Genomic DNA, 24,742 nt, shown 5'->3' with positions numbered 1-24,742 from the left:
AATAAAACCACGTCCCATTACCTCTCTTGCTTTCTTTTCCTCTCTTCCTCCTCACCGAAACCGTCGAAGCCCTAGCCATGGCGGTGCGTGGTTTTCGTGGCGTGAGGGACGACCTCTCCGAGCTCGGCCGCCACCTCCTCGACATCGCCTGCTTTATCTCCCCACTCCTCCCCCCGCCCCATCACGACTCCCCCCCTCCGTCGCCCCGCCTCCCCGCGGCACCGCCGCCATCGCCGCGCCTCTCCTCGAGGGCCCTTGCCGGAATCCTCAGCGACCTCGCGGAGATCGGAGGCGGCTTCCGAAGCGGTCTCTCTCGCCTTTCCGGCGCGTTCCGGAGCCCTGCCGATCGCTACGGAGGGTACTCCGATCGCGCCGGCTATGCGGGTACCGTCGGGGTGTCTGAGGAGCTGCTTGAGTTCGTCAGTGATCTCGTCAAGTGCCCCGAGTCATGGCTGGACTTCCCGGTGTCTGTGGATGACCGTAATTTCCTTACTTCATTAATTGAAGGATGCTTTTGTTGCAATTGAATGTGTGTTTTTTTGGTTGTCTTGAATTCTTGAATTTGGAGGTTTCTTTTTTTGACAATTTATCCCTAAATTAGAAAGACGTGCGAATCATAGTGGACATCAGCTCGGACGATAAGGGTAAAAAGTTGTGATAATTGCGGGCTACGTGTTGCATATTATCTACTTCCTTTCAGCTTTGTCTACTAGCTATAATATTTCCTCTCCAAGTATTGCTTATGGCAGCATGCCGTTGTAACGGCCTCCTTTAGTGGACACCATTTCTGCTCTATACTTTTACCACAAGATCTTAATCCTCATTATCTTCCAATTAAATGTAACACTTATTCCACTTGTGTTTTATCTTGGGAAATTTGCCTACGTTTCATCTGCCAGTTTATCTGTGTTACTGGGTTCAGTTGATGTTTTCTTGCAGGTTCAAATTCATATGTTTAGCTAGGAAAAATTCATTTTTTCATTGTAACATTGGTATGGCCATTGTTGGCTTGACTAATTTATAAGAGGAGTCTTGTCTAGTTCTCTGCCCCTGGGGTGCTACCTAGGAGGTCCAGCCAGCTAGATCCTAGTTAGGTTCTAAATAACAACTATCAACTCTTTTGTATGTTCAACTTTAAATGTTTGTATTTGATGTTTCAAATATGTAAATGTTCAGCTGTTTTTATCAATTCCAAAGTTGTTCTTCTGTGCTGTTCATTGTTTCATCTTTTTAATGTTAAACAAACGTGGACAATGGAATGATTCCATTGTAAAACAAACGTGGCCTCACACCACTCACACACAAGGTGGGAAAGAACTCACCTTCCTTGAAGATTTGCAATCTTCAATCAATAACGAATTTGATTTCTTCCACTCTTTTCTGCATTTGTTTCCTTTTTCTTTGTCTTGAGTAGATGTTGTCATCTAACAACTTATGATGAATGCAAAATATCGCTAACTAATAAAATTTATTCAAATAACATATAGACTAAATTGCTTCTGCATCAGTGGGTTAGAAGAAAAATGTGAAACCTGATGGGTTTGGCTTGGTTCTGGGTATGTCAATCTTGAATATTGCCATTATGCAAAAGGATACAATTTTTTTCTAATTTGATAACCCAATAAGATGAGGGTAATAGTGTTTTATGGAAATGCTTCCTTATCTAACAACTGAGATTAGTTATGCAATATTCTATTTGCAAACATATTCAAGATAATACAAGGGAACAACGCCTGAAATGAGTGGAACCAGTGTCTCAGGCTCCTACCAATGCAGGATTTGGGAAGCATCAATGTACATAGCTTTTACCAGTGTCTCCCATGTTAAAGGTGGTTTCCATGACTCGAACCCTGATTTACCAATTCACAAAGGGGTAACTTTATCATTGTGCCAAGGCCCACCCTCTATTTTAAGATGAGGCTAACAAAACCTGAAATACAGTTAATATTTTAGATGTTCAAGGATTAACAAGTTATTGGAACATTGCTAGAGATGCATACACTTCATCAGTTCCACCTTTATATAATATTCTTGGGATCCATGAAGGAATGGTTTGTTAAAGAAAACTATTGGAGATTAACCTTGATTTTTTCTCATTGAACTATTTATTAGGATAGAATTGTATGCCCTGACCTTCCTCAGACTCCGCGTTGGTAAAAACGTGGGCTTGTTCTTTTTAACATACTGAAATAACATAGCTTATTGATAAAGGGTAATAAAAATTAACATTAATTTCATCAAATTAGAAACACTTGAACTGATGAACATGTTGAGAATATCAGTGACTTGAGTCAAGAAATAGAGTATTTGAATCCTTCATGGATATCATGTAGATCGCAGAAGTGCAGAACTTGAAATTGTAACTCCCGTCTTTCTGTTGACCCTCGTGTACCAATTATCATTGTATATATTGATCATCGCCAGAGGCTGCATTAGTAGAAGCCTTGTGCGCAACATCTATTGTTTTTATAATGATATATTATGGTGGATTGTAAGAATAATTCCCTCGTAAATTTGGTTTTCTTGATGTCATCTTAGACTAGGCAGGATTAGCAGGAGGACCCTTGTGCAAACCTTTGTTGTTTTTAACTCTGTATATTATGGTGGTGGATTGTAAGAATATTTTCCTCTTAAATTTTTCTTTTCTTGATCTCATCTTAGTTTATGGTTAATCTCGTTAATTTCTTTTTATGTCCTTTGTGATAACATTTGTGAAACGATTTTTTAGTTTTATTTACTTCTTATTTCTTAATGCTGCTTATTCAGGGCTACAAAATGTTTAGGGACATAATAAGTGTTTCAAAACTTAGAGGAAGTATCTGCTAAGTACTTAGTACCAGTATGCACGTCTATCAATGATGCACAAAGAGGCTAAAATTTGCTATATTAACCATGGTTGTCTTTAATTTACTTCTGATTTTGACAAATCTGGTGTGGTTTCCTGCTGATAGACTGACAATGGGAAGCAACAACTAATTTTTTGGTATAATTTTGCAGCGTTTAATATGTCTTGCACTCAAAGAGAACACATTTCAACTGTTGAAGATGCTATTCCTGATTTGCAATCTCTTCGACTCAGCCTTTGTCCCACCTACATGAGTGAGGAATACTTTTGGAGAATATACTTCACATTATTGCATCCCAAGCTGAGCAAACATGATTCTGAATTGTTATCTACTAGTCAGGTATGTAATTAAATTCTTCATAGTACATATGAACTATACTTAAGAAAAACTCCCATGCTTCAAAATTTCCAAATGATTTTCTTGCTTATTGGTATATTCAAGTTATTTAGTTTATCATGCTTCAAATAGTGGGTTTCCATGTAATTTTCATGAATGTGGTAGCCACCTGGCCTTATCTGGCATATTAGCTTGTACTACTAATCTGAACAGCCATTAGATTACGTTCTGATTTGTGCAATTTATGTTAAATTGATCAAAACTCAAACATATTTAGGCTTTGTCGGTCAAAACAATCCAAATTAGCTGATGCACCCCTTAAAAACTATTGTGGGTCTTTTTCTACTTGTCTTTTTTGCTGAAATATGTTTCGCAGGCCCCCTTGTTTTTCCTCCTCTCTAACTATCTATCAATTTTTTAGATCTAGCCACCACTGTCCACCACCACTACTTTTTGCTGGCTAGAGGTCCCATTTCTCCTGTTAGATTTTGTTTTTAGATGTTGAACTTGTAAATCTATGTTGCTATAAAATAGACTTGTCCACCTCCTCTGTTGTCTGCCATCCTAACGCTTCCTGATCTAGCGTTGACTATCACCGTAGATGCCTGTAGCTGGCGACATGCCAACAACTAGGTAATGCTTTTTTTTCTTCTTTTGTTGTTTCATGTACTGAGAAGTATTAATATATATGCAAGAATTTCCTTTTATTTTGATCTGTTTGTGAGTTATTAATTAGATCTGTATAAAAGTAGACTTTCATCCCTTGTATGTTTATAGTTACCCATTTTTGACTGCTAGCTTAAATAAATTTTCTGTTATTTGCTTTACAATTATATATGTCTCCCTCATCATTCTAATATTTTACTTATGCAATTATACGTGTTTCACTTGACAGAACAATTTCCATGTACCGAACTGGGGACTGCCGAATGATGTTTACTGGAATTCTTTAACCATATAAAACTTAAAAGTGCAGCTGCATAGAGATTAGAGATGGACAATATCTTGTGCTAGATAGATAGCTTATGTTGATGTTAAGTATGTGCAAAACTGACCATCACCTACTGACCAAATATCATACCTCAGACTATGTTATCCTATTATTTTTTAAAAAATCAAATAATATCTGAAGAAAATTAAATATAGAATTATAAAAGAAATATCAGTACTTAATCTTTCATCTTTTGCAAGGATTGAGGAACCCATGAGGAGGCTGATGAAGAAAAGCAACTGCACCGACAAGCAATAGACAAAGAAGATTGAGAACATTTAGAAAAAAAGGAATTCCTTACACGTATGAGTAGGCTTTAAATTTTCTATAACAATTTCTCCAAACAAACATATTTAAGACTAACAGAGTCACATAAGGTCAGGCTGAGGGTCCCAATTGTCCGGTTCAGCTAAAGATATGGTGGTAGGTGACTAGGTTCTCCAAGTGGAATAAGTCTCTTTTGGGTTTTTCATAGTGTCAAAATTCCCTTAGTGCATTTCCTATAATTTTTAATTTTAATAGGCATTTTTATGACAATTTGATCAGTATATGTTTAGTTATGTGGGAGAAACTACTACTGTGAGTGTTTCATGATAGCACTTGAGATTACTCATCAATGTTGAAAAGCATGTATATTTATTAGCATTTATTGGTTTTGAGATATGATTGAACCTTGTGATTCTGCATGCATTTCAAATGGAATGACAATCATGTTCATATTTCTTAATTAGCTTTATCACGGTTTTGATTGATCGAAAAACTGATTCATTAGCTTGATATACATGAAACTATGCGACCTCAAATACTTAAACATAAGTTGAAGATGGTAGACTCAACCAATCTAATACTCCTCCCACTTCCAATCTGGGATTAGACTAGGGTGTTACAAACTTTTTCACATAATAGGCCTTCCTACTTGTGTGTCCCCCATTATACCTAGTATTGTGTTCATTCTGATATCAATTGTCACAATTCAGTGTCATGAGAGAACTGGCTAACTTGATAGACTTGATACTATGTGTTTCAAAATGTTTAAATCCAAGTTTATAGTAATAGATCCATCTTCCATTTAAATTATGTTTATATCCAGTTGATGTTTAAATTTTCCCACTTCCACTTCCACTTCCACTTCCACTTTATAAAGAATCTGGTTTGATGTTATCTTTCAACACTTCAGTTTACAACTAATGTGGCACAGATGGTTTAATTGTTTTCTTTGTTGCCTCAACACACACACACACACACACACACAGAGATTATTTTTGTATGTTCTTTTATATTGTTTTTACCTCATCGAGAAATCAAATACATAGATAGTCATCTTGCATGACTCTTTGTCCATGTCACTCAGTGTTGTCCAAATCTGCTCATGTACTTGGTGTCTTGGTTATCATATTTGCTCTCCAAGTTCTCCCCTTTTGCTTGCTAAATTAAAATTATTGCATGTGTGGTATTCTGGCTCATACGCCTATTTACTAATTATTCCATCTCTTAGATTTCATGGTTAGAATTTCTTCAAGAATTGATTCTCAGTATTAGAATAAAAACTTTGTGCTGTAAACAAGAAATATTGTGACATACAAAGCTGAAAATTTGCACGCAGGTATTTGCAAATGTTACTTTGAATCTGAATATTAATGGAGTTTTCACAATTCAAGAATGCTAATTACATTGTCCAACCATGTGATATTGTCAGTCTGTGTTTCTGCTGGCTTGAAAAGTTATTCTTCCATTTGATGTGCCTAGGTGATAAAAAGTTGACAGCCTAAATTTACAGTTGTTGTTGCTCTGGTGCAATATTTTCCAGACAGAGAGAAACATGCTTGTAGCTATATCTAGTTAATATGCCTGCAATATTTTACCAACACTTGGCCTTTCTGTTGACTCTTGAGAAAAGGATGTGTGTGATCATTTACATCATCCTAATGGTAACTAGTTAAAGCAAATATTTGCTCCCCTCCTGGAGGTTACTTATTCCTAAGCAGTCTTTTTGTGACTTATTGAACTCCTATGGCTACTCCTACTGCCTATAACACCTCGGTTTAGTCCCACACTGGAAGAGATTTACTTGTAAGGGCATATGATGGATGCGCTATACTAGGGAGTTAATTGGTTTACTTATAAGGAATGTCAAAGTATTGAGCTAACCCTAGGGTAGGCTAGACCTGACCCAGTTCGGTTCGAACCAGAACCAAACTGGCCCAGTTGTTTGTTGGTTCCAAACTAAACCAAAACCAGCCCTTGGCAGTTCGGTTTCGGTTTGAACTGGTGATTCCAGAATTTAAAAGAAAAATCAGGTCAAAGGGGCCTTGATTGACTGTTTGAGCCAACTGTTCGAGGCCCAATGGTCTATGGTCGATTGTTTAAGGCTTCAAGGGGTAAATTACCAATTTGCCCTTCCCAATAGTGATATAAATGCATTTTGCAAGGGTGTTTTGGTTATTTCATAGTGATTTGACCATTTCACTGATCAAAACTTAGAAATAAAATTATGATCTTTTGTTATTTTAAACAAGGTTCATCGTACCACATCGTATTGCTACGGGCGGTATGTATTTGTTCGACAAGGGATCGGTATGGGTGGTACATATTGGTACGTCAGTATGCCCCACCATTTTGTTTGTCGATATGTCGGTACAGCTCGGTATGTATCGTATCGATGGTCGGTACACCAATACGGACCGATAAGACAAATCATGGTTTTAAGTTATTTTAATAAAAATTAAAAGTAAAAAAAGGAACTGACAGTTTAAATTGAAATCAGAACCACCGGAACCGAAATGGGCCCTGTGTGGTTTGGTTTTGATTCCCAAAATGTAGGAATCAGAATCGTCGATTCTAGAACCGGGGTCGAGTCTAGGATAGGCATCATATGCCCCTTGCTAGGCATTTATCTGAGCTATGTTGGTAGTTTGGTTTAGTCCCACACAGAAATTGACTTAGGTTTGATGAGTGGAGGAATACGGCTAATTTCAATTAAAGCATTTTGGGCATTTTGACTAGTGGTTTGGGCTTAATAAATAAACATGTCAGCATCCTGCTGGGCCTGGTCATGATACTGTTTAGCTTATTTTTTTCTAGTGTTTCAGGTCAAGGTTCTTGAACTTCAATAATGCTTCATTGTAAACATGCACCATATCTTAGCGAATTAACTGATCAGCTTTGGGCTTATTGTTTCATCTCCCTTTGATCATTTTACTAGTCTCTTGACAGATTTTGGACTCAATGCGCATAACTGCCAAGGAGACGTGCAATAGGCCATCTACTCAATCTCAAAACCTTGACTCGGAAAGCTTACCTTCATTGATGAGTGAGAAATGTAGCACTATCCAGCAAGAACATAATGAAGCATGGCAAGATGCATTGATGGCCAAGTCGAGATCTCAACTAAGCATTGATCAGTGGTCTGAGGTAACAAATCCAGCGGATGCTTCCAGTGACACAATAAAATTTGTACCTGATGATGTTTCGTTGAGGGACACTACCGAAGGTAATGTTTTAGTGATGGAGAAGTACATGGATTCGCTCTTGACAGAAGAAGAGCAGGTGCGTTTGCCCTACTCCTTCAGGAGGAAACATGTCTCTGCCGGTGAGGAGATCATGATAAATCGAAAAATGCCAAAATTGAAGATGTCTTCTGATGAGGAATCTGGTGATTGGCAAGCAGTTGAAGATTCTGACTTCGAAATTCTGGAGAAATCTTCAGTTAATAAGAGCACTGAAAGTTTCCACCGCCATACATAAATTTCCTTTTTCCCGTTTATTTCTGTAAAGTGCTGCTGAACTATCATATGTCTGCTGTGGCACAAAGTCTATCCCTGTATATTTCTGTAATTAACTATGCTTTTGTCAGATGGAAATCTGATGTCAGCTTTCATTTAATTCAAGCGGTTGCATCCACAATATCAGTTCAACAAATAAGTATTGTACAAAAAGTAAGTAAATGTCATTGCTAATATAATACCTCGATTTTGTTGCTACTAAAAGAAGTACAACTGCAATGTACAAAAAGGCTAGAGAACCAAAGTGTGGCATATTTTATGTAGGGATTATCATGAATTATAAATACTAGATGTTGAGGTAGTTGGTAATGTTGGATTAGATCATCTGAGATGATTCTATTTGTTGAGTTATGTTTGTATAATTCTACTTTTACCTTTGTATCTACAACCGGTCGACCTTTGGGTTTTAATTCTGATAGATTATTTGGAAATATTTTGAGCATGGATGAATCAAGTTTTAAGATGTTTCTCAGCTGGTCAAATGAATGTTGGTTAATTTGATTATTTAGAGCAAACATTTATCGAACGTGTTTTTGGGCTTGTGAATGTGATTATGAGCTAAATAACGATAAACCAATCCAAATTTAAATTTAGGTTGTATGCTGATTTAATGTTTGAGAAGTATCACCATTTTGTTTTTCATGAACATGCACTGAATTTGACACCAATTTTCTAATTGATGTGCAACGCATTCCATCAATCATTGTGTTTTCTTAATTTTGAATCTCTCGATATGGAATAAATTAGTTTTTCTATTTAAAGATATGATTAATACGTGATAGATCTCTTTATGTCAATTGACATATTTCCTCTATCTTCTATTTAAGTTCGAAAGAGATCTAACTAGAACATTTTGACGGTCAATCATCCTTCAACATCTATCGCCAAGTGAAGACTAGCGTAGAAGGAAAGGGTCATCGTCACATTTCACCTGCTTCCCTCCACGAACTATAATTTAAGAGAAATCATTCGGACTATCGTTTGGGCTTGTTTTCTCCCTATTGTCTACGTGAGTATAATTTCAAAGGAGAAAGTTGGGATGGTTACATACTTGTCTCCTCGTTTGGTCAACTAGAAAAGCTAACTCCTAGTACTATGCATGAGTTCTTTTTTTACGAAAAATTTATACCCTAAAAAGATATGAAACTAACTTGAACATCAGAGGGACAAGATCGGGAAACTTTTCATCTTAGTACATGTGATGCCTCAGAAGTTTCAACCCCCACCTCGAAACCATCTTAGTGCCACCACGAAATCATCCTAAGACCACCTCGGAGCCACTTTGGATGCTCCTATGTATTCAGATTTGGACCACGACATAGAGTTGACTCGATCGTCGATAACGAGTTGCCCTAATAAAAGTTATTATTCAATTTTATTTCATAAGTTATATTATTATTTCATGAAAATTTATGTCAATTAAAGCAATGATATCCATTAATTTTAGATTATAAATTTTAAATTATATATATATTGGAATACCAATAATTTTAACTAATTGCTATGTACTTTTATATTGTGAGACGATAATCGGTAAATTAGTTTCAATATTGCAAACTGATGTTAAAATTATTTATATCTGTATAGCTAAGTCCATAGATTATATTAGTATTGCATATTCGATGTTTTTGGGTGATTCCAACATTAATACGGAACTAATATTAATCAATGGATTTAGTTATATAAATATAAATAATTTATTTTTAGATTTTGATTTTTGAGTCCATAATCATAGCTTAAATTATATATATATATAACCCAAATAATTTTTTTCGACAAATCACTAATATATATATATATATTAGATGAAGTATAATACAGTTTTATGTTAGATTTAAGACAATCAGGTGAACGTTCTGCATTGCCCTCCCCGAATAGCCTCGCTCACATACATACGCACGCACGCACGAACGCACGCAGACAAACCCTCTTCGCCTCCTCCTCCGTCGTCTTCTTTCCTGCCCCCAAATGTCCGAAACCGAGGAAGAGCCATTGAATCCATAGATTGCGATCCCCGACCAAAAGCAAAGGAGGAGGGAGATATATACGAAGAGATCGATCGATCGATCGGGGCGCCATGAACACAGCTCTGAATCTCGCCGAGTCAATTTCGACGTCGTCCACAGCCTCGCCTTCGCCGTCGGGGCCGTTCTTGGAGCCCCGGCAGGAGGCGGCTGCGTCGCCCTTTGGGGCCGGGAGCGTGGCGGCGGCCGAGGAGCCCGGGGCCGCGCTCGTCTCCTCTCGGGATGCGGGAGGCGGCGGACCGGGGGGCCAGGACGCGGTCACGGTGGAGCGGCGCGGCCACCATTCGGCGGTGTGCCGGTGGACGGTGCCCCAGTTTCCCCGTGCAAAGGCCCGCGCCCTGTGGAGCCGCTACTTCGAGGTGGGCGGCTACGACTGCCGCTTGCTGGTGTACCCGCGAGGCGACTCGCAGGCCCTCCCGGGCTACCTCTCCCTCTACCTGCAGATCGTCGACCCCCGCGGCTCCTCATCGTCCTCCGGCGGCAACAAGTGGGACTGTTTCGCCAGCTACCGCCTCTCCCTCTCCAACCACCTCGACGACGCCAAGTCCGTCGCCCGCGACTCCTGGCACCGGTTCTCCTCCAAGAAAAAGTCTCACGGCTGGTGTGACTTCGCCCCCTTCGCCGCCGTCCTCGACCAGAGATCCGGATTCCTCCTCCCGCCCTCTGACTCCCTCGTCATTACCGCTGACATCCTTCTCCTCCACGAGACCATTGCCTTCAACCGCGACCACGAGCCTCAGCCACCCCCCGCCGACGTCGTCGGCGGCAAGTTCACCTGGAAGGTCCACAATTTCAGCCTATTCCGTGAGATGATCAGGACGCAGAAGATCATGAGCCCCGTGTTCCCGGCCGGCGACTGTAACCTCAGGATTAGCGTGTATCAGAGCTCCGTTGCTGGGGCCGACCACCTCTCCATGTGCCTCGAGAGCAAGGACACTGAGAAGACCGCTGTGGCCACCGCTGGTCCTTCTGCCCCTGCCCTCGAGCGTAGCTGTTGGTGCCTCTTCCGGATGTCAGTGCTGAACCAGCGGCCTGGGTTGAACCATGTGCACCGCGACTCCTATGGGCGGTTTGCTGCTGACAACAAGAGCGGCGACAACACCAGCCTCGGATGGAATGACTATATGCGCATGGAGGACTTTGTCGGTCCAGATGCTGGGTTCCTTGTCGATGATACTGCTGTGTTCAGCACATCCTTCCATGTGATTAGGGAGTCAAGCAACTTCACCAAGAATTTTGGACCTGTACTTGGCAGCAGTGGGGGGAGGGGGGTGGCGAGGAAGTCGGATGGACATTTCGGCAAGTTTACATGGAGGATCGAAAATTTCACGAAGCTTAAGGACTTACTTAAGAAGCGCAAGATCACAGGACTCTGCATTAAGAGTAGGAGGTTCCAGATTGGCAACCGGGACTGTCGCCTCATTGTTTATCCCAGGGGTAAGCTCATTATATGATGTTCACTGTGTCTCTATTTCATGCATTTTGGGAGTATGGGATTTGATTGATGAAGCTATAGGAAATCCCTTTGCTAACTATTCCTTTGTGGTTGCTATAATTTTCTTGAGGAACTGATGATCCGTCCACTTAGTATTCTTGCAGTCAGAAGGGAATTCTGCAACAGTGCGTTTTCTTCAGTGGTTGTTTATTAATCTCAATATTAATGATATTCTTTGAGATCTTAGGGATGATTCATGTAGTACTAATGCTAATTGTACCAAACCATATATGCCCAATTTGTGCATCATTACATTCTTTAGTAGTTACACTTCATTTTCAAAATATTTTGTTAGTAATCACTCATATGTTATTATTTTATTTACATGCCAATGGGAATTCTTGTAATTGCTTTATTAACGTATAGTGTAATGGTGAGGAAGTACACATGCTGATCGAGTCAACCTTTGTTTTCTCTTACATCTGTGACGGGCACCAGGACAGTCTCAACCTCCATGTCACCTCTCCGTGTTCCTCGAAGTCACAGATTCCCGCAACATGGCAAGTGAATGGAGTTGCTTTGTGAGTCATCGATTGTCAGTGGTGAATCAGAGAATGGAGGAAAAATCTGTTACAAAGGAGTCACAGAATCGCTACTCGAAGGCTGCAAAAGACTGGGGTTGGCGTGAATTTGTGACTCTGACTAGTCTCTTTGACCAGGATTCTGGATTTCTTGTTCAGGACACTGTCATTTTCTCAGCTGAGGTTCTAATATTGAAGGAGACTTCTACGATGCAAGAATTTAGTGACACTGAGCCTGCACTGGTTCCCGTGTGTCCAGCCTCCCAAGTTGACGCTATTTCAAAGAGAGGATCATTCACATGGAGGGTGGAAAATTTCTTGTCCTTCAAGGAGATTATGGAAACACGCAAGATTTTCAGCAAATTTTTCCAAGTCGGGGGTTGTGAGCTCCGAATAGGTACATTGTGTATCTAAGTTTCTTAATTTATTTGACAATACATTTGCTCTTATTTTACAATTTATAGGCATTTACCCTTTGACTAAACCACAGGTGTCTATGAGTCATTTGACACGATTTGCATATACTTGGAGAGTGATCAGTCATCTGGGAATGATTCTGACAAAAATTTTTGGGTACGGTACAGAATGGCTATTGTCAACCAGAAAAATCCTGCAAAAACTGTGTGGAAAGAATCTTCAATTTGCACGAAAACTTGGAACAATTCAGTCTTACAGTTTATGAAGGTCTCTGATCTGCTAGAATCAGATGCAGGATTTCTCATCCGTGATACTGTGGTGTTCATTTGTGAGATCATAGATTGCTGTCCCTGGTTTGAGTTTTCTGATCTTGAGGTATATTTGAATTCAGGAAATACTTGTGTATGGGATAGTTGGAGCCTGTTTATTATTATTTTCTGTCCAACCTAAATTTGCAGTTGATTCTTTCTATCACGAATTACATGCCTGTTGGTTGCCAAAACATGCTGACGTGCTTATGATAACTTTTGTATAGATGAACATGAATAAAGTATAAATAAGTTGGTCATGGTTTTTGGTAATAAACTCTTTTAACTGTTAGATCAACATTTACTAATCTCATGAAGATATAAGTCCAACTTTCATTCTTATCCTCCTTTTTCTTTCGACCTAGTAATTTCATTTAGGTCAATTTATATATGCTATACAAACATATTTCTCAGTTGTTAATAATCACTTGCTATTAGATTTTGTTTCATTTCTTTGTAAGTAAACTTTCCATAGCTCTTAATTCACCTACTTTTGAGTAAATGATCATTGATTGGAAAAGCAAGAAGATTCTAGCCCGTTAGCATATTAGGTAACATGTTGCACTATATTCGTTGTGGTGGGTTAATCAGGAAGCAGGAGCAGATCATATCAAAGTATACATGAGATAAGAATATTGGGAAGGGTAAACGGCATAGGTGCATTCCTGGAAAGGTGGACATGTAATGATTGAGCACTTGATGGTTTTCATCATTGGAGTTGGTTATTTTATTGTGCTGCATAAGAGTGAGCAAATTTAAGCTAGTTGTACCAAATCAGTGGCAGAGAACCAATATCTGGCTGTAAATAATCAAAAAGGCATTATGGTTCTTGCATTAATGAAAGATGTGACTTCTAGATGCTTAAATATTGGAAAGGGATTCTTGTGGCCAAAACAGAATCTTTTTGTCCTTGTTTTGTATGTATCAGCCAATTAAAATGCTGTCTAGAACTTGATATGCTAAAAAAGAGGATGAGCATGTCTTATTATTCGACAGAACTTTGTGCAGATTGAATCATTTATACTTGTTTTTTTGTTCCTTTAATCAGTTACTATTAGGTTTAGAACCAAAGTTTGCAATTTCGGTTGCCGGACCCATGCCAGTCCATGGCCGGACTGGTATGGGTCTGTTCATTCCAGCATACCATGTTTAGGAGAGGGGAGGAAGAAGGAAGAAAGGAGGAGCAGGAAGTGTATTGGATTGGGCGACGGGCTTGGGAATGGCAAGTAGCAATAAGTGAAGATATGATAAGTCGCATCACACGAGCCAAACATTAAGACATATATATATATATATATATATATATATATATATATATCGAGAGAGAGAGAGAGGGAACCGGATCACACAGTTTGGGTTGGTCTGCATACCAGTTAGTTATTGGACCTGTAAAAATTAGCCGAATCATATCAAACCAGTCGATTTTTCAATCTATGAATAAAACAGTGACCAGGAAATTTGCAAACTCACATCACCAGTAATTGGTACAATTTTGTAGTTATCCCCTTTGGAAGATAAATGTCTTAATGTTAGATTCTAGATTTCTTTTTATGAACACTAGCCAATTGCTGATTTTTTCCTTGAAGAACAAATATCATTACTTTTTTTTTACTGCAAAAGAAAGTACCACTACTAATCATTACCAGAAGAGCAGAAATATAAATGGATTAGGATGATAAGGCATCCTTTAACAGAATTGCATTAGAAATAACAATTCAATAAAGTAATGTTCGCCAAGTACAAAATTATCCATATATCTGAAGCCTCCATAACAGGTTAAACACACTGATACTTTGTATATATTCATGCATTCAGTTTCATCCAGAAACACCAAAATTCTGCAAACATTGCTTAACTCAAAAAACATGATACCAGGCTTCGTAAAGCCTCTGCAGTCTAACAAATTCATTTTTCATTGCCTTAAAATTTTGATTTCTGAGGGTTAATTATCGTGGTTACTTTTAGGAAATAACAGACCCAATGGTCATTTTAGTCATTTAGTGAATCTTATTTTTTGAAATGGTCAAGGTTTAAGTACAGCCTTGTTTGTCAATGCACAAGCATCCTATCATATGAAAAAGCCAAAGTATATTATATATTCGATAATTGGGTTTCTCAATTAGGCCTTTGCGCTGTTGACTTGGCTTATATGTATCCTTAAATAATGTCCAGTTCAACACGACAAGGAGATTAAGAGAAAATATTGGGACACACAGGAGAAGTATATTCATATAGACTATATGTGAACTTGTTTCAATGTTTGTGAGAGTGCTATGCGGAGCACCAGATTGTAAGAAGACTTTGGGAAAAAGGTCCACATACCTTATTGGGACTTGTAGTTCATGGTAGTATAGATCTAGCACAATTTATAGGTTCAGATGTGTCCAAAAACTAGGGTCTAATTAGGAAAACCTTGAGACCAAATGCTGCATATACTAAAGCTTATCATTTATCGTTCTTTTATAACATTTTCGTGTCAAGTACAATTTGATTGCTTGCAATAATTTTCAGCTTTCTATTTACTGTAACTTTAAGGCTTTGGTAATTGCTATTGGGAGTATGTAATTGCGACTTTCTGATTCTTCTTTCTGTGTTGATAGGGTCTTTATATGTTTAATAAATTTTCTGCTTGTGTGCAAATTAACAAAGCTACTAGGGAGAGGATTATTGAAAAGTCTTCAATCTATTATTGTTGTATTAAAACTTGAAAGTTTATGCTTGTTGTTCTTTTGAATTCTAGAAATAATGACCAATAAAAAAAATGATGACATGGATTAGAAAACCAAGATATGTTTCCATTTAAAAATTTTGAGACTTCTGTAAAGGGAATAATGTAATTCATTGATCTTTGTGCACCCCCTTAAAAAAAGGAAAACCTTTAAGATAGTTCTAAGACCACCTAGCCTTATGGATTAGAGTGCTGAGTAGTTTAAAAATAACATGTATGAAAAACTATTGTGTCTAAGATCTGGATGTTGAGATGGATGTTTACTAGGAAAACTAGAATTGAAATAAATGTATTCATAAACAATTAGTTGTCATTTTAATAGAGGATAAAATGAGGGAAAAAGATTTAAGCTAGTAGGAATACATCCAAAGACCTATAGTTCCCCCTCTCTTGCTAAGATGAGTCAATTGGTATTAGTAACCTGAGATAAGAGAAAAGCAGACCCTGGAAAGTTCTACTAGAAATAATGAAAAGAAGAGCTGCTTTTAGTTTGAACTCTGATATTGTCATAAACAAATTTCAAAGATAGGAAGAAATCCATGTATCCAAACCCAAATAATTGCAACATTATGGCTTTTATTGGTCACATGCTGTTTTGCCCAACTATTTTTCTTGGGTTCAATGACCCAATTTGCTTCAGCTTATCTAATTATTCAGTAACCATTTTTATTATTTCTGAATGCAATATGGTTACATTGTAGGTTGAGAAAAAAATGATGCAAATTAAATCACATAATTTTCTGTATATTTAGGAAAAAATGATATGGCTAATATTAGTTTTTCTTAGAGAACATAAAAAACATCAGAAGTTTTCTGCTAAAACCATCTTCCATTCTAATTTTATCTCTATGTGGTACTTGTGTTAATACCTTTTTGTGCACTCTCATATTATGAATTTTCCCCATAAGTTCTATTTATTTTTAGTCAAAGTTGAGAATCTTGACTTAATACTGGTTTAAAAATATTATCAGATAGAATCTTGACCTAATACTACAAAAGAAATATAATATTAGTTTTAACATCAGCAATTGAAATGTTCAAATTGATGATTTGCTGAAGGTATTAAATAGTATCACTTTGTCATTAGCTCCATTCACTATTTTGTAAAGCAAGAAAATATGCTTCTATTTCATGAGCGAGCATCCTCAATGTAACTGTAATAGCATGTTTGTAAAATCAGCATATGTTAATCTTTGACTATATTGGTTCAGTAGATAAGTTAGGTGATTAGATGTTATCCTTCTGTGAGATCTGTCTATGATTTCAAGCCTTGTGGAATGCAGTATGTACAGTGGACTTCTTCGAGCATTCGCATATCTCTTTTCAGGATTTTTTATGTATGTTGTGTCATGACCCAAACCCGAAAACCATGAGGGGTTGGGTAGCAACTCATTGTAATCACAGCCATTCAGCACACCCAGCATTATGTAAAGGCCTGCTGGTTGACTTATGTAGGCTGTGTCATGTACACTCATTTGCATCTGTTCCATGCACAACAGTTCAGATTTTATTGATATTTACTTGTCATCTGTTGCATTATTCAGCTCATCTTGTTGGTATACTTGTGTGTGCATCCTTAGGTTTCTTGTCTCTTTGTTGTAAGGTTTTGGCTTCAGAAGATGAGCAGGATGCATTGTCGACAGATCCAGATGAACTAATTGAATCTGAAGATAGTGAAATTATTAGTGGAGATGAAGAAGACATGTTCCGGAACCTTCTCTCACGAGCAGGCTTCCATCTGTCATATGGAGATAATACCTCTCAGCCCCAGGTTACATTAAGGGAAAAGCTTCTAATGGATGCTGGTGCAATTGCTGGATTTCTGACTAGTTTGCGTGTTTATCTTGATGACCCTGCTAAAGTCAAGCGCTTGCTCCTTCCTACTAAACTATCTTCATCTAGCTGCAGCAAGAAAGATGCTTCAAATGGTGATGCAAATTCTCCGAGCTTGATGAATTTGTTGATGGGGGTTAAAGTCTTGCAACAAGCTATCATTGACTTACTCATAGATATAATGGTGGAGTGTTGCCAACCTTCAGAAGGAAGAACTGGATATGATTCTTCTGAAACAAGCTCAAAAACTTCTGGTTCAAGTGGAGCTAGTACTCCACCAGAAACTGGTGGTGATAGTGAAGTATCAGCAGACTATGCACAATGTGATATGTATCAGAGATTGGAACCTGGAACAGGAGAAATCAACCACACATATGCAGTACAAAGCTCATACCCGAATACATGTGAGATAGTGGACAGAACTGACCAAGAGAGACACATTTTTCCCCATGAGGCTTCTGCTGGAGATCAACCAGCATGTGATGATCTTGTCCAAGTTTCCAAGGTAGTTTGTAAACTTGAGTTATTACCACAATTATCTTTGAGTTTGATATCCTTTATTAGTACTCTACAATGATTTTTTCATAGACAAAATGGCCTGAACAATCTGAGGAGCTTTTGGGATTAATTATCAATTCACTGAGAGCCCTTGATAGTGCTGTGCCACAAGGATGTCCTGAACCTAGAAGGCGGCCGCAGACAGTCCAGAAGATTATTCTTGTGCTTGACAAAGCTCCGAAGCATCTTCTTCCTGATTTAATCGCCCTTGTGCCCAAATTGATTGATCCTTCAGAACATTCTCTAGCCGCTTGCACACTTTTAGATCGCCTTCAGAAACCAGATGCTGAACCTTCACTGCAATTATCGGTATTCTATTAATTTCTTTGAGATCATTTTATTTATTTATTTATAGATGTTTTTCAGATAAACCTATAATCTTTGTGCTAAAAGTTACTTTGGAAGAAATTTCAGCTTTATACACATGTTATGCTTGTAATGTATATTTTGCCTTTTGTATTTCATATCTAATCCTGCTTTTCAGGTTTTTGGTACTCTAGGTCAGTTGGAGTTTGGAAGTGAAGTGTGGGAACGTATCCTATATAAGACATTCGAGTTGTTGATGGATTGCAGTGATGAACATCTTGTAGCAGCAATGAGTTTTGTTTTCAAAGCTGCATCTCAGTGCCAGCATCTTCCTCAAGCTGTACTTAATGTTTCTCCATAACCTTGATTAATATTCATACACTGTATATCAAAGGACTGATTGTTGACTTTTTTTGCTTTCTTCTTTTTTCTCCCTGTAGGTCAGAGCTTTTCGTTTGAGACTAAAAAGTCTTGGTACTGAAGTTCCTCAGTGTGTGCTGGATATTCTGACAAAAATACTGCATACTAGTGCAGACGTGGCTGAAGCCATTATGAGTTATATTGACTCTGACAGTGGGCTTGACGGTAATTGCACGATATCTTGCGATACTTATTCAATTGGTGCAAATGAGATCTCTCCTGATGGGTTGCACGTGGGGATAGATCAGGTTGTGCATGGATGTCACAATCACACTGATGTTTACATTTTGATAGAGATGTTATCCATACCTGGATTATTTGTTGAAGTTTCACAGGTCTTTGAAAGAGCGTTAATTCGAGGGGCCATTGGGCTGCAATCGGTTGCGCTGGTATTAGAAAGGCGACATTCTCAAATGTTGAACATCAAATCTAGGTCCATTTTGGATGATTCACAGAACAGGCAAGTCCTGGTAGATGGAAGTATTGATTCATTGCCTGTCCAAGAAGATGATTTCACATCAGTTCTTTCTCTTGGTGAAGTATTATCTCTTTCCGGGGATGTGAGAGTCCAGGACTTTGTGAGGATGCTTTATGCTATCATGTTTAAGATTTATGCCGAAGAGCATTACCGATTTAGGATGTTGAAAGGACTTGTAGAACGTGCAACAAATATGTCAAATAGTTGCCGTGTAGTTGATATAGATATGGATGTCTTGGTATTTCTTGTTAGGGAGGAAGATGGAATAGCTAGACCAGTTATGAACATGTTGCGTGAGGTTGCTGAAGTTGCCCAAGTTGATCGTGCAAATCTTTGGCACAAGATATGTTCTGTTGAGGTTGAACATATTCGTTTTCGAGAGGAAAAGCAAGCAGAAATTTCTAAGGTTGCTGATGAAAAAGCTTCTTTGTCTCAAAGGCTAAATGAATCTGAGGCAACCACAAACCGTCTTAAGGTCTCTATCTTCTTGTTTGAGTTGCTGGGGATCATTACCCTCTCTCTGGCTCTGACCATATATTTTTGCCCTCTAACTATCTAGTTGACTATTTTCTTGAATGAATGACAGGGTGAGTTGAAAGCTGAGGTGGAGCAATATGCTCGGGAAAGAAAGGAACTAACTGAACATATGCTTGACATTGAGAATCAGTTGGAATGGCTTCGATCTGAGAAAGATGAGGAGATTGCAAAGCTCTCTGCTGACAGGAGAGTTCTTCAGGACCGTCTTCATGATGCAGAGACACAACTTTCACAGTTGAAAACTAGGAAGCGTGATGAGTTAAAGGTAATGTAAATGCTTGATTGGAACAAAAGAGAGATTTTCCTTTCTGAATGTTACTACTTGTGGTTGTTATTTTACTTGTCGTGTCAAAATGTTAAAAAAATGTTATGCTAATTATTTTAGAAGCATTACTTTTACTTGATTCCCATTTTAGAAGCATTTTATGTCACAATATATCTGTGTACAACTGTATTGCGAATGCATTATCACATCCATTGGATATATCTTTTGCAAGTTAACACAGCTTACTATTTTAAATTTTTTATTATTATAAACATAATAGTAGTATATATGGAGATATTGTTATTCTGGATCTTGGGCAGTCTTTGCAAAATCTCAAAAATTAAAACTTAAAATCCTTTAGTTGTTTTCTAATTGTTTGGTCACTGGATGATTATGCCCTTGAAGAATTTCTCAGAAGATTTTTTATGTTTGGTTTTTTCTTTTATTTGCCCCACCTCTGAACAAGACATTGGATTATAATGGTTTTTTATGGGTGACATTCTCTGAACAAGATATTGTATTATAATGGTTTTTTATGTTAAGTCAGACTTTCACTATGTTATGCAACTCTCATTAAGTCTTTGTTTCAAACAGAAACAAACTGAACCTTCAAGTTATGGAGTGTAAATATTCCACATGAAGGATACAAGTGCCCTTTTATTTCAATTTGTCATTTTTAACAATTGGATTCTTGTTAATTTGATTTACCTAAATTCTTGCACAAGTTACTAATAGGTTCTATTTCTTTTACTTTCTTGTGACATTATAATGGTCATCAATTTCCTGCACTTGTTCTTCGTATCAACTAACTTGCAACATTTTATGTAATGTGTCCTGTACACTTAACTTGGCATTGGGGCTAATTGGTATGAGAAAATAATTTGACCTTATAATTGATGCAGAGGGTAGTCAAAGAGAAAAATGCATTGGCTGAAAGGTTGAAAAGTGCAGAAGCTGCACGTAGAAGATTTGATGAAGAATTAAAGCGATATGCCACAGAGACGGTGACTAGGGAGGAAGTCAGGCAATCACTCGAAGATGAAGTGCGGCGCTTAACACAAACTGTTGGACAAACTGAAGGAGAAAAAAGGGAGAAGGAAGAGCAGGTTGCTCGATGCGAAGCATATATTGATGGAATGGAAGCAACGTTGCAAGCATGCCAGGTTTCTTTCTGTCTTAAGTTTTCACTACAAGTTTCTGTTTTTAGTCCCTTTCTGCAGCAAATTGTTAATGACCTTATAGGCTCTGGATCTTTTAGATTATTCTCAATATAAGGGCATTTTTAAATGTTTAACAACTTGTAAGCTTCTTCAGCTTGAGATGTCAGTGAAGATGCTCTGATAGTACGTGCAAGATAAAATTTGTTCTAGAGGATAACCTAATTCCTCTTACTGTTTCTTGCCAGTCTACTAATATCTTCTTGTGCTTGTTCTACCTCGACTTTCCTATTTTCCTTCTCCTCCTCTTCTTTTTCTATAAGCTGTGACATCATCTAACATTGTTGGCCAACTGGGGTTGAATTAACATGGATTCTAGTTATTCCCACCTATTTCAAACCATGCAACCAAGAAATCTGCCAAAAACTGTACCAATATGGATTGGGTGATGCTGCAAAGTGCAATCTATGGTATTTAATTTTTAAATTCTAATTTATGATAATGAATTCAGACTTTTTTATGGTTACAGCGATGGGGTGAATGATTGCTCAATTCTTCAATGACCATGAAGATTTAACTGCATATTAAAAGAAGCTTCTATTGCATTAAGAGATAACAACAAAATAAAAATGTTCGAAGGATTTTAGATGTTCAAATAAGGCACATGGAAAAATTACTTTAGCATTGAGCCCTATCTTGTTTATTTCTAGAAGGGGGCATACATTGGCACTATGGTTTGCTCCTATTTGACATGGGAGATCAAAGTTCCAGTCATGGAAACATTCGCCTCTCAGACATTGGCGGGAGTCTCATATTCGAGGCTGTCCATTTTGAAATATATTTTCTGATTCTATTCTTGTTAGAATACTCTTGTCCACTGATAACCAGCCTGCAATTAGCCGGTAGGTAAATTTTATTTTTCTGACAATTTCAGTGTAGTAACCGTTGGAAAGTAGAAGTGTGTTCATGTCCTGGGTCTACTACGTTTGCATCTTACAGATTGTGATTTTGATGTGAACCAGCTTTTGCAGTTGGATCTGTTAAACCTTGAAAACCTGTTATCTTGTGCTTCTAGTTTCCAAATAATTGATTTTGCATTTGCTCGAGAAACTTCATGATCAATGACTAGCATATAAGTTGGAAGAAATTTTTTCATCTGGGTAGCTTCTTTTGTCTCCTTGCCTCATCAGATCAAACTATTGGATACACATGCAAACTTGTCACGTTATGTAAGATAATTTTTTGTTAGTGTTTTCATAGTGCTTCCACAGTCCACAACAGGTTGACCAAGATATGTTGTCCCTTCAGGAACTTTATCTGCTAGACCTCTGTGTTGTCTCCTCTGTATATTGTAGCATCTTCTTTTTCATGCACGTTTTATTTTCTTTGCCTACTTCCTAGAAATCATTCATCAGAAGGCTAATCGTTCAACCAGGCAATCCTAATCAGACTGCGTATCTATGTGCAGTTGCTTTTGTTGGATAGGCTTTCTGGAATGAAACTAGCAAATTCAAATAGATTACCTTTCCCCTATCACTAACTAAAAGGGATGTTACTCTGGGTTTTTCTGCAAATGAAAATTGGAATACTGAAGATCTGTTCTCCTAATGCTATTCCTTCATTGATTCGCAGCAATATATACATACACTCGAAGCTTCACTCCAAGAAGAGATGGCTCGCCATGCCCCACTATATGGTGCAGGCCTGGAAGCCTTGTCGATGAAGGAACTTGAGACACTTGCCCGCATTCATGAAGAAGGGCTCAGGCAGATCCATGCAATTCAGCAGATGAAGAACGGTAACAATTCTCTGGTGAGCGGGCAGTCGCTTCCGCAAGTTCATGGCTTATATTCTTCAGCTCCTCCAATGCCTGTCGGTATGCCTCCATCGATAAACCCAAATGGAGTAGGAATCCATGGAAACGGGCATATGAATGGTTCCGTCGGGCCCTGGTTTAGCCCCACCTAAGAAACAAAAGGTTCAAGCAAGATTGTTGTTCTTCTGGCCTTGTGTCAAGTAATTGATATGATAGCTTTTCTCACTCAATCTCCCCAAGCCCCCCTATTCATTTGAACTGGTAGAACTATCGGATCATTACCCGATATGAGAAAGGTATGTCATGTACAAATAAGCTAAGAAACATGCTTTGAGAAAAAATAGTTTTGTAATACTTGGAAGCACAAGAAAAAAATCCGATGGAGCTAGCAGTTGGAAATGAAAGCTTTTTTTCCATATGGTTGATGCCACCATCTTTTGGTTATGTTATTTGTTGTTACTCCTAAGGTAATTTGTGATTATGTTTATATGCCCATCTTAGACAGCATTCAGATTCAGTGAGGCCATGTTGTACTGGTTATTGTCACAGATCCTTGTTAGCCACTGACAATACATAGAACTTGTTTCTTCTTTTTTGGAAAAAATGGGTGTCTGTTTGTTTCTGGGAGATTGATGTGAGTAATTTGCCTTTGGGTATGACATTTTTGTTTTCTAATAAGTCAATTTAAATAAATTTATAATATCTTATTTTATTTTCTATCAATAATGCATATCTAACTATTTATAGTCTCTATTGAAGCACTTGATTAGTTAGTGTCTTATTTTTTATGAGCTTTATATATATCATTTAATGTAATAAAAAATATTTTTTTATTTTTTTAAAAAATATTCATAAATAAGAATATATATATATATATATATATATATATATATATATATATATATATATATTCATCTTAAAATTCTCGATGAAAAATTATTTTTCAAAAATATTCATAATGATAGAGAAAAATATTAGGGGTCAATCGTCATGTGATCGTGAATGTAACAGTTTACATTTATATTTTATTCTTATCAATATAAAATTTTTAATAAAATTTTTAAAAATATAAAAATTAGGATGTTAAAGGGCTCTAATTACAGTAACTAATTATTTATTAGCCCAACCAGTCACTTGGGAAAAGGAGATCCGACGAGACATAGAAACAAAATGTACAAAGCTGGCGCATCGCCTTCAGCGCCCAACACAGGAGCCCACATCCTCTCTCTCTCTCTCTCTCTCTCTCTCTCTCTCGGCTTATAACGTGGAGCTACGCTTGCACTTGCGAGGAGAAACAGGACGCCCGGCAAAGGGAAGAAGAAAGCCATGGACACCACCAAGCTTGCGGTGCTCCTCCTTGCTCTCGTCTGCTGCACCCTCTCCGCTCCCACCTCACCATGCAATCCCGAGACCCCCAAGCCGAAGACACCCACGCCATACTTCCCTCCCAAGACGGCGCCTCCCAACCCATTCTGCCCGTGGGACACCCTCAAGCTGGGCGCCTGCTTCGACTTCCTCGGCGACGTCGGCCTGCTCGTCGGGGCGGCACCCTCCCGTGGCAAGTGCTGCGCCCTCCTCGAGGGCCTGACGGACGCCGAAGCCGCGCTGTGCCTCTGCACCACCATCAAGGAGAGCGTGCTCGGCGTCACCACCAAGTGGACGGTGGCGCTCAGCATCGTGGTTAGCTCCTGCAAGAAGCAGATCCCGGACGGGTTCAAGTGTGTGTAGGCATCTCGTTGTTGCCTTTGGACTGCTCTCGACAAAGCTTCGTTCATGATGTCTGTGTGTGCGTCTTCTTTTGTGGGTAGTTATGTCTCAGCCTTGTTCTTGTGATCACTGCAACCATCCGCTCTCCTTGTTCTTGCCACTGGAATCATCTCCTCTATTTATGTCTTAGCCTTGTTCTTGTCATTGTTAAATACTG

The 24,742-nt window shown here is 38.3% G+C and overlaps 3 protein-coding genes across 3 annotated transcripts; all 3 read left to right on the top strand.

Annotated features, from left to right (window-relative positions):
• Window positions 1–24: 24 nt before the first annotated feature.
• LOC135614294 (uncharacterized) lies at window positions 25–8,076 on the top strand. Its single transcript, XM_065111486.1, has 3 exons — window positions 25–480; window positions 2,998–3,185; window positions 7,387–8,076. The coding sequence occupies exons 1-3, from the start codon at window positions 78–80 to the stop codon at window positions 7,915–7,917; spliced, it is 1,122 nt and encodes a 373-aa protein (XP_064967558.1). The 5' UTR covers window positions 25–77; the 3' UTR covers window positions 7,918–8,076.
• A 1,739-nt stretch (window positions 8,077–9,815) lies between these two features.
• On the top strand, window positions 9,816–23,234 carry LOC135614293 (uncharacterized). Its single transcript, XM_065111485.1, has 10 exons — window positions 9,816–11,416; window positions 11,913–12,392; window positions 12,486–12,787; window positions 17,052–17,786; window positions 17,870–18,148; window positions 18,324–18,485; window positions 18,586–19,518; window positions 19,630–19,845; window positions 20,748–21,008; window positions 22,635–23,234. Exons 1-10 carry the CDS (start codon window positions 10,033–10,035, stop codon window positions 22,968–22,970), a joined length of 5,088 nt encoding a protein of 1,695 aa, XP_064967557.1. The 5' UTR covers window positions 9,816–10,032; the 3' UTR covers window positions 22,971–23,234.
• An 836-nt stretch (window positions 23,235–24,070) lies between these two features.
• LOC135613413 (14 kDa proline-rich protein DC2.15-like) lies at window positions 24,071–24,714 on the top strand. Its single transcript, XM_065110443.1, has one exon. It carries the CDS (start codon window positions 24,145–24,147, stop codon window positions 24,544–24,546), a length of 402 nt encoding a protein of 133 aa, XP_064966515.1. The 5' UTR covers window positions 24,071–24,144; the 3' UTR covers window positions 24,547–24,714.
• Window positions 24,715–24,742: the final 28 nt, after the last annotated feature.

Source organism: Musa acuminata, chromosome BXJ2-6 (genome assembly GCF_036884655.1).
Source record: "Musa acuminata AAA Group cultivar baxijiao chromosome BXJ2-6, Cavendish_Baxijiao_AAA, whole genome shotgun sequence".
Lineage (NCBI taxonomy): Eukaryota > Viridiplantae > Streptophyta > Magnoliopsida > Zingiberales > Musaceae > Musa > Musa acuminata.
Note: the sequence above shows the minus strand (reverse complement) of the source record. Positions and strands in the feature narration are given on the sequence as shown.

What these genes read in the sequence shown, in the direction of transcription:
- LOC135614294 (XM_065111486.1), top strand. Translation starts at nt 78, where the DNA reads ATGGCGGTGCGTGGTTTTCGTGGCGTGAGGGACGACCTCTCCGAGCTC. An exon ending in CCCGGTGTCTGTGGATGACC is followed by an intron (nt 481 to 2,997) that starts GTAATTTCCTTA and finishes ATAATTTTGCAG; the next exon opens with CGTTTAATATGTCTTGCACT. An exon ending in AATTGTTATCTACTAGTCAG is followed by an intron (nt 3,186 to 7,386) that starts GTATGTAATTAA and finishes GTCTCTTGACAG; the next exon opens with ATTTTGGACTCAATGCGCAT.
- LOC135614293 (XM_065111485.1), top strand. Translation starts at nt 10,033, where the DNA reads ATGAACACAGCTCTGAATCTCGCCGAGTCAATTTCGACGTCGTCCACA. An exon ending in GGGTTGTGAGCTCCGAATAG is followed by an intron (nt 12,393 to 12,485) that starts GTACATTGTGTA and finishes ACTAAACCACAG; the next exon opens with GTGTCTATGAGTCATTTGAC. An exon ending in ATCTTGTCCAAGTTTCCAAG is followed by an intron (nt 17,787 to 17,869) that starts GTAGTTTGTAAA and finishes ATTTTTTCATAG; the next exon opens with ACAAAATGGCCTGAACAATC.
- LOC135613413 (XM_065110443.1), top strand. Translation starts at nt 24,145, where the DNA reads ATGGACACCACCAAGCTTGCGGTGCTCCTCCTTGCTCTCGTCTGCTGC.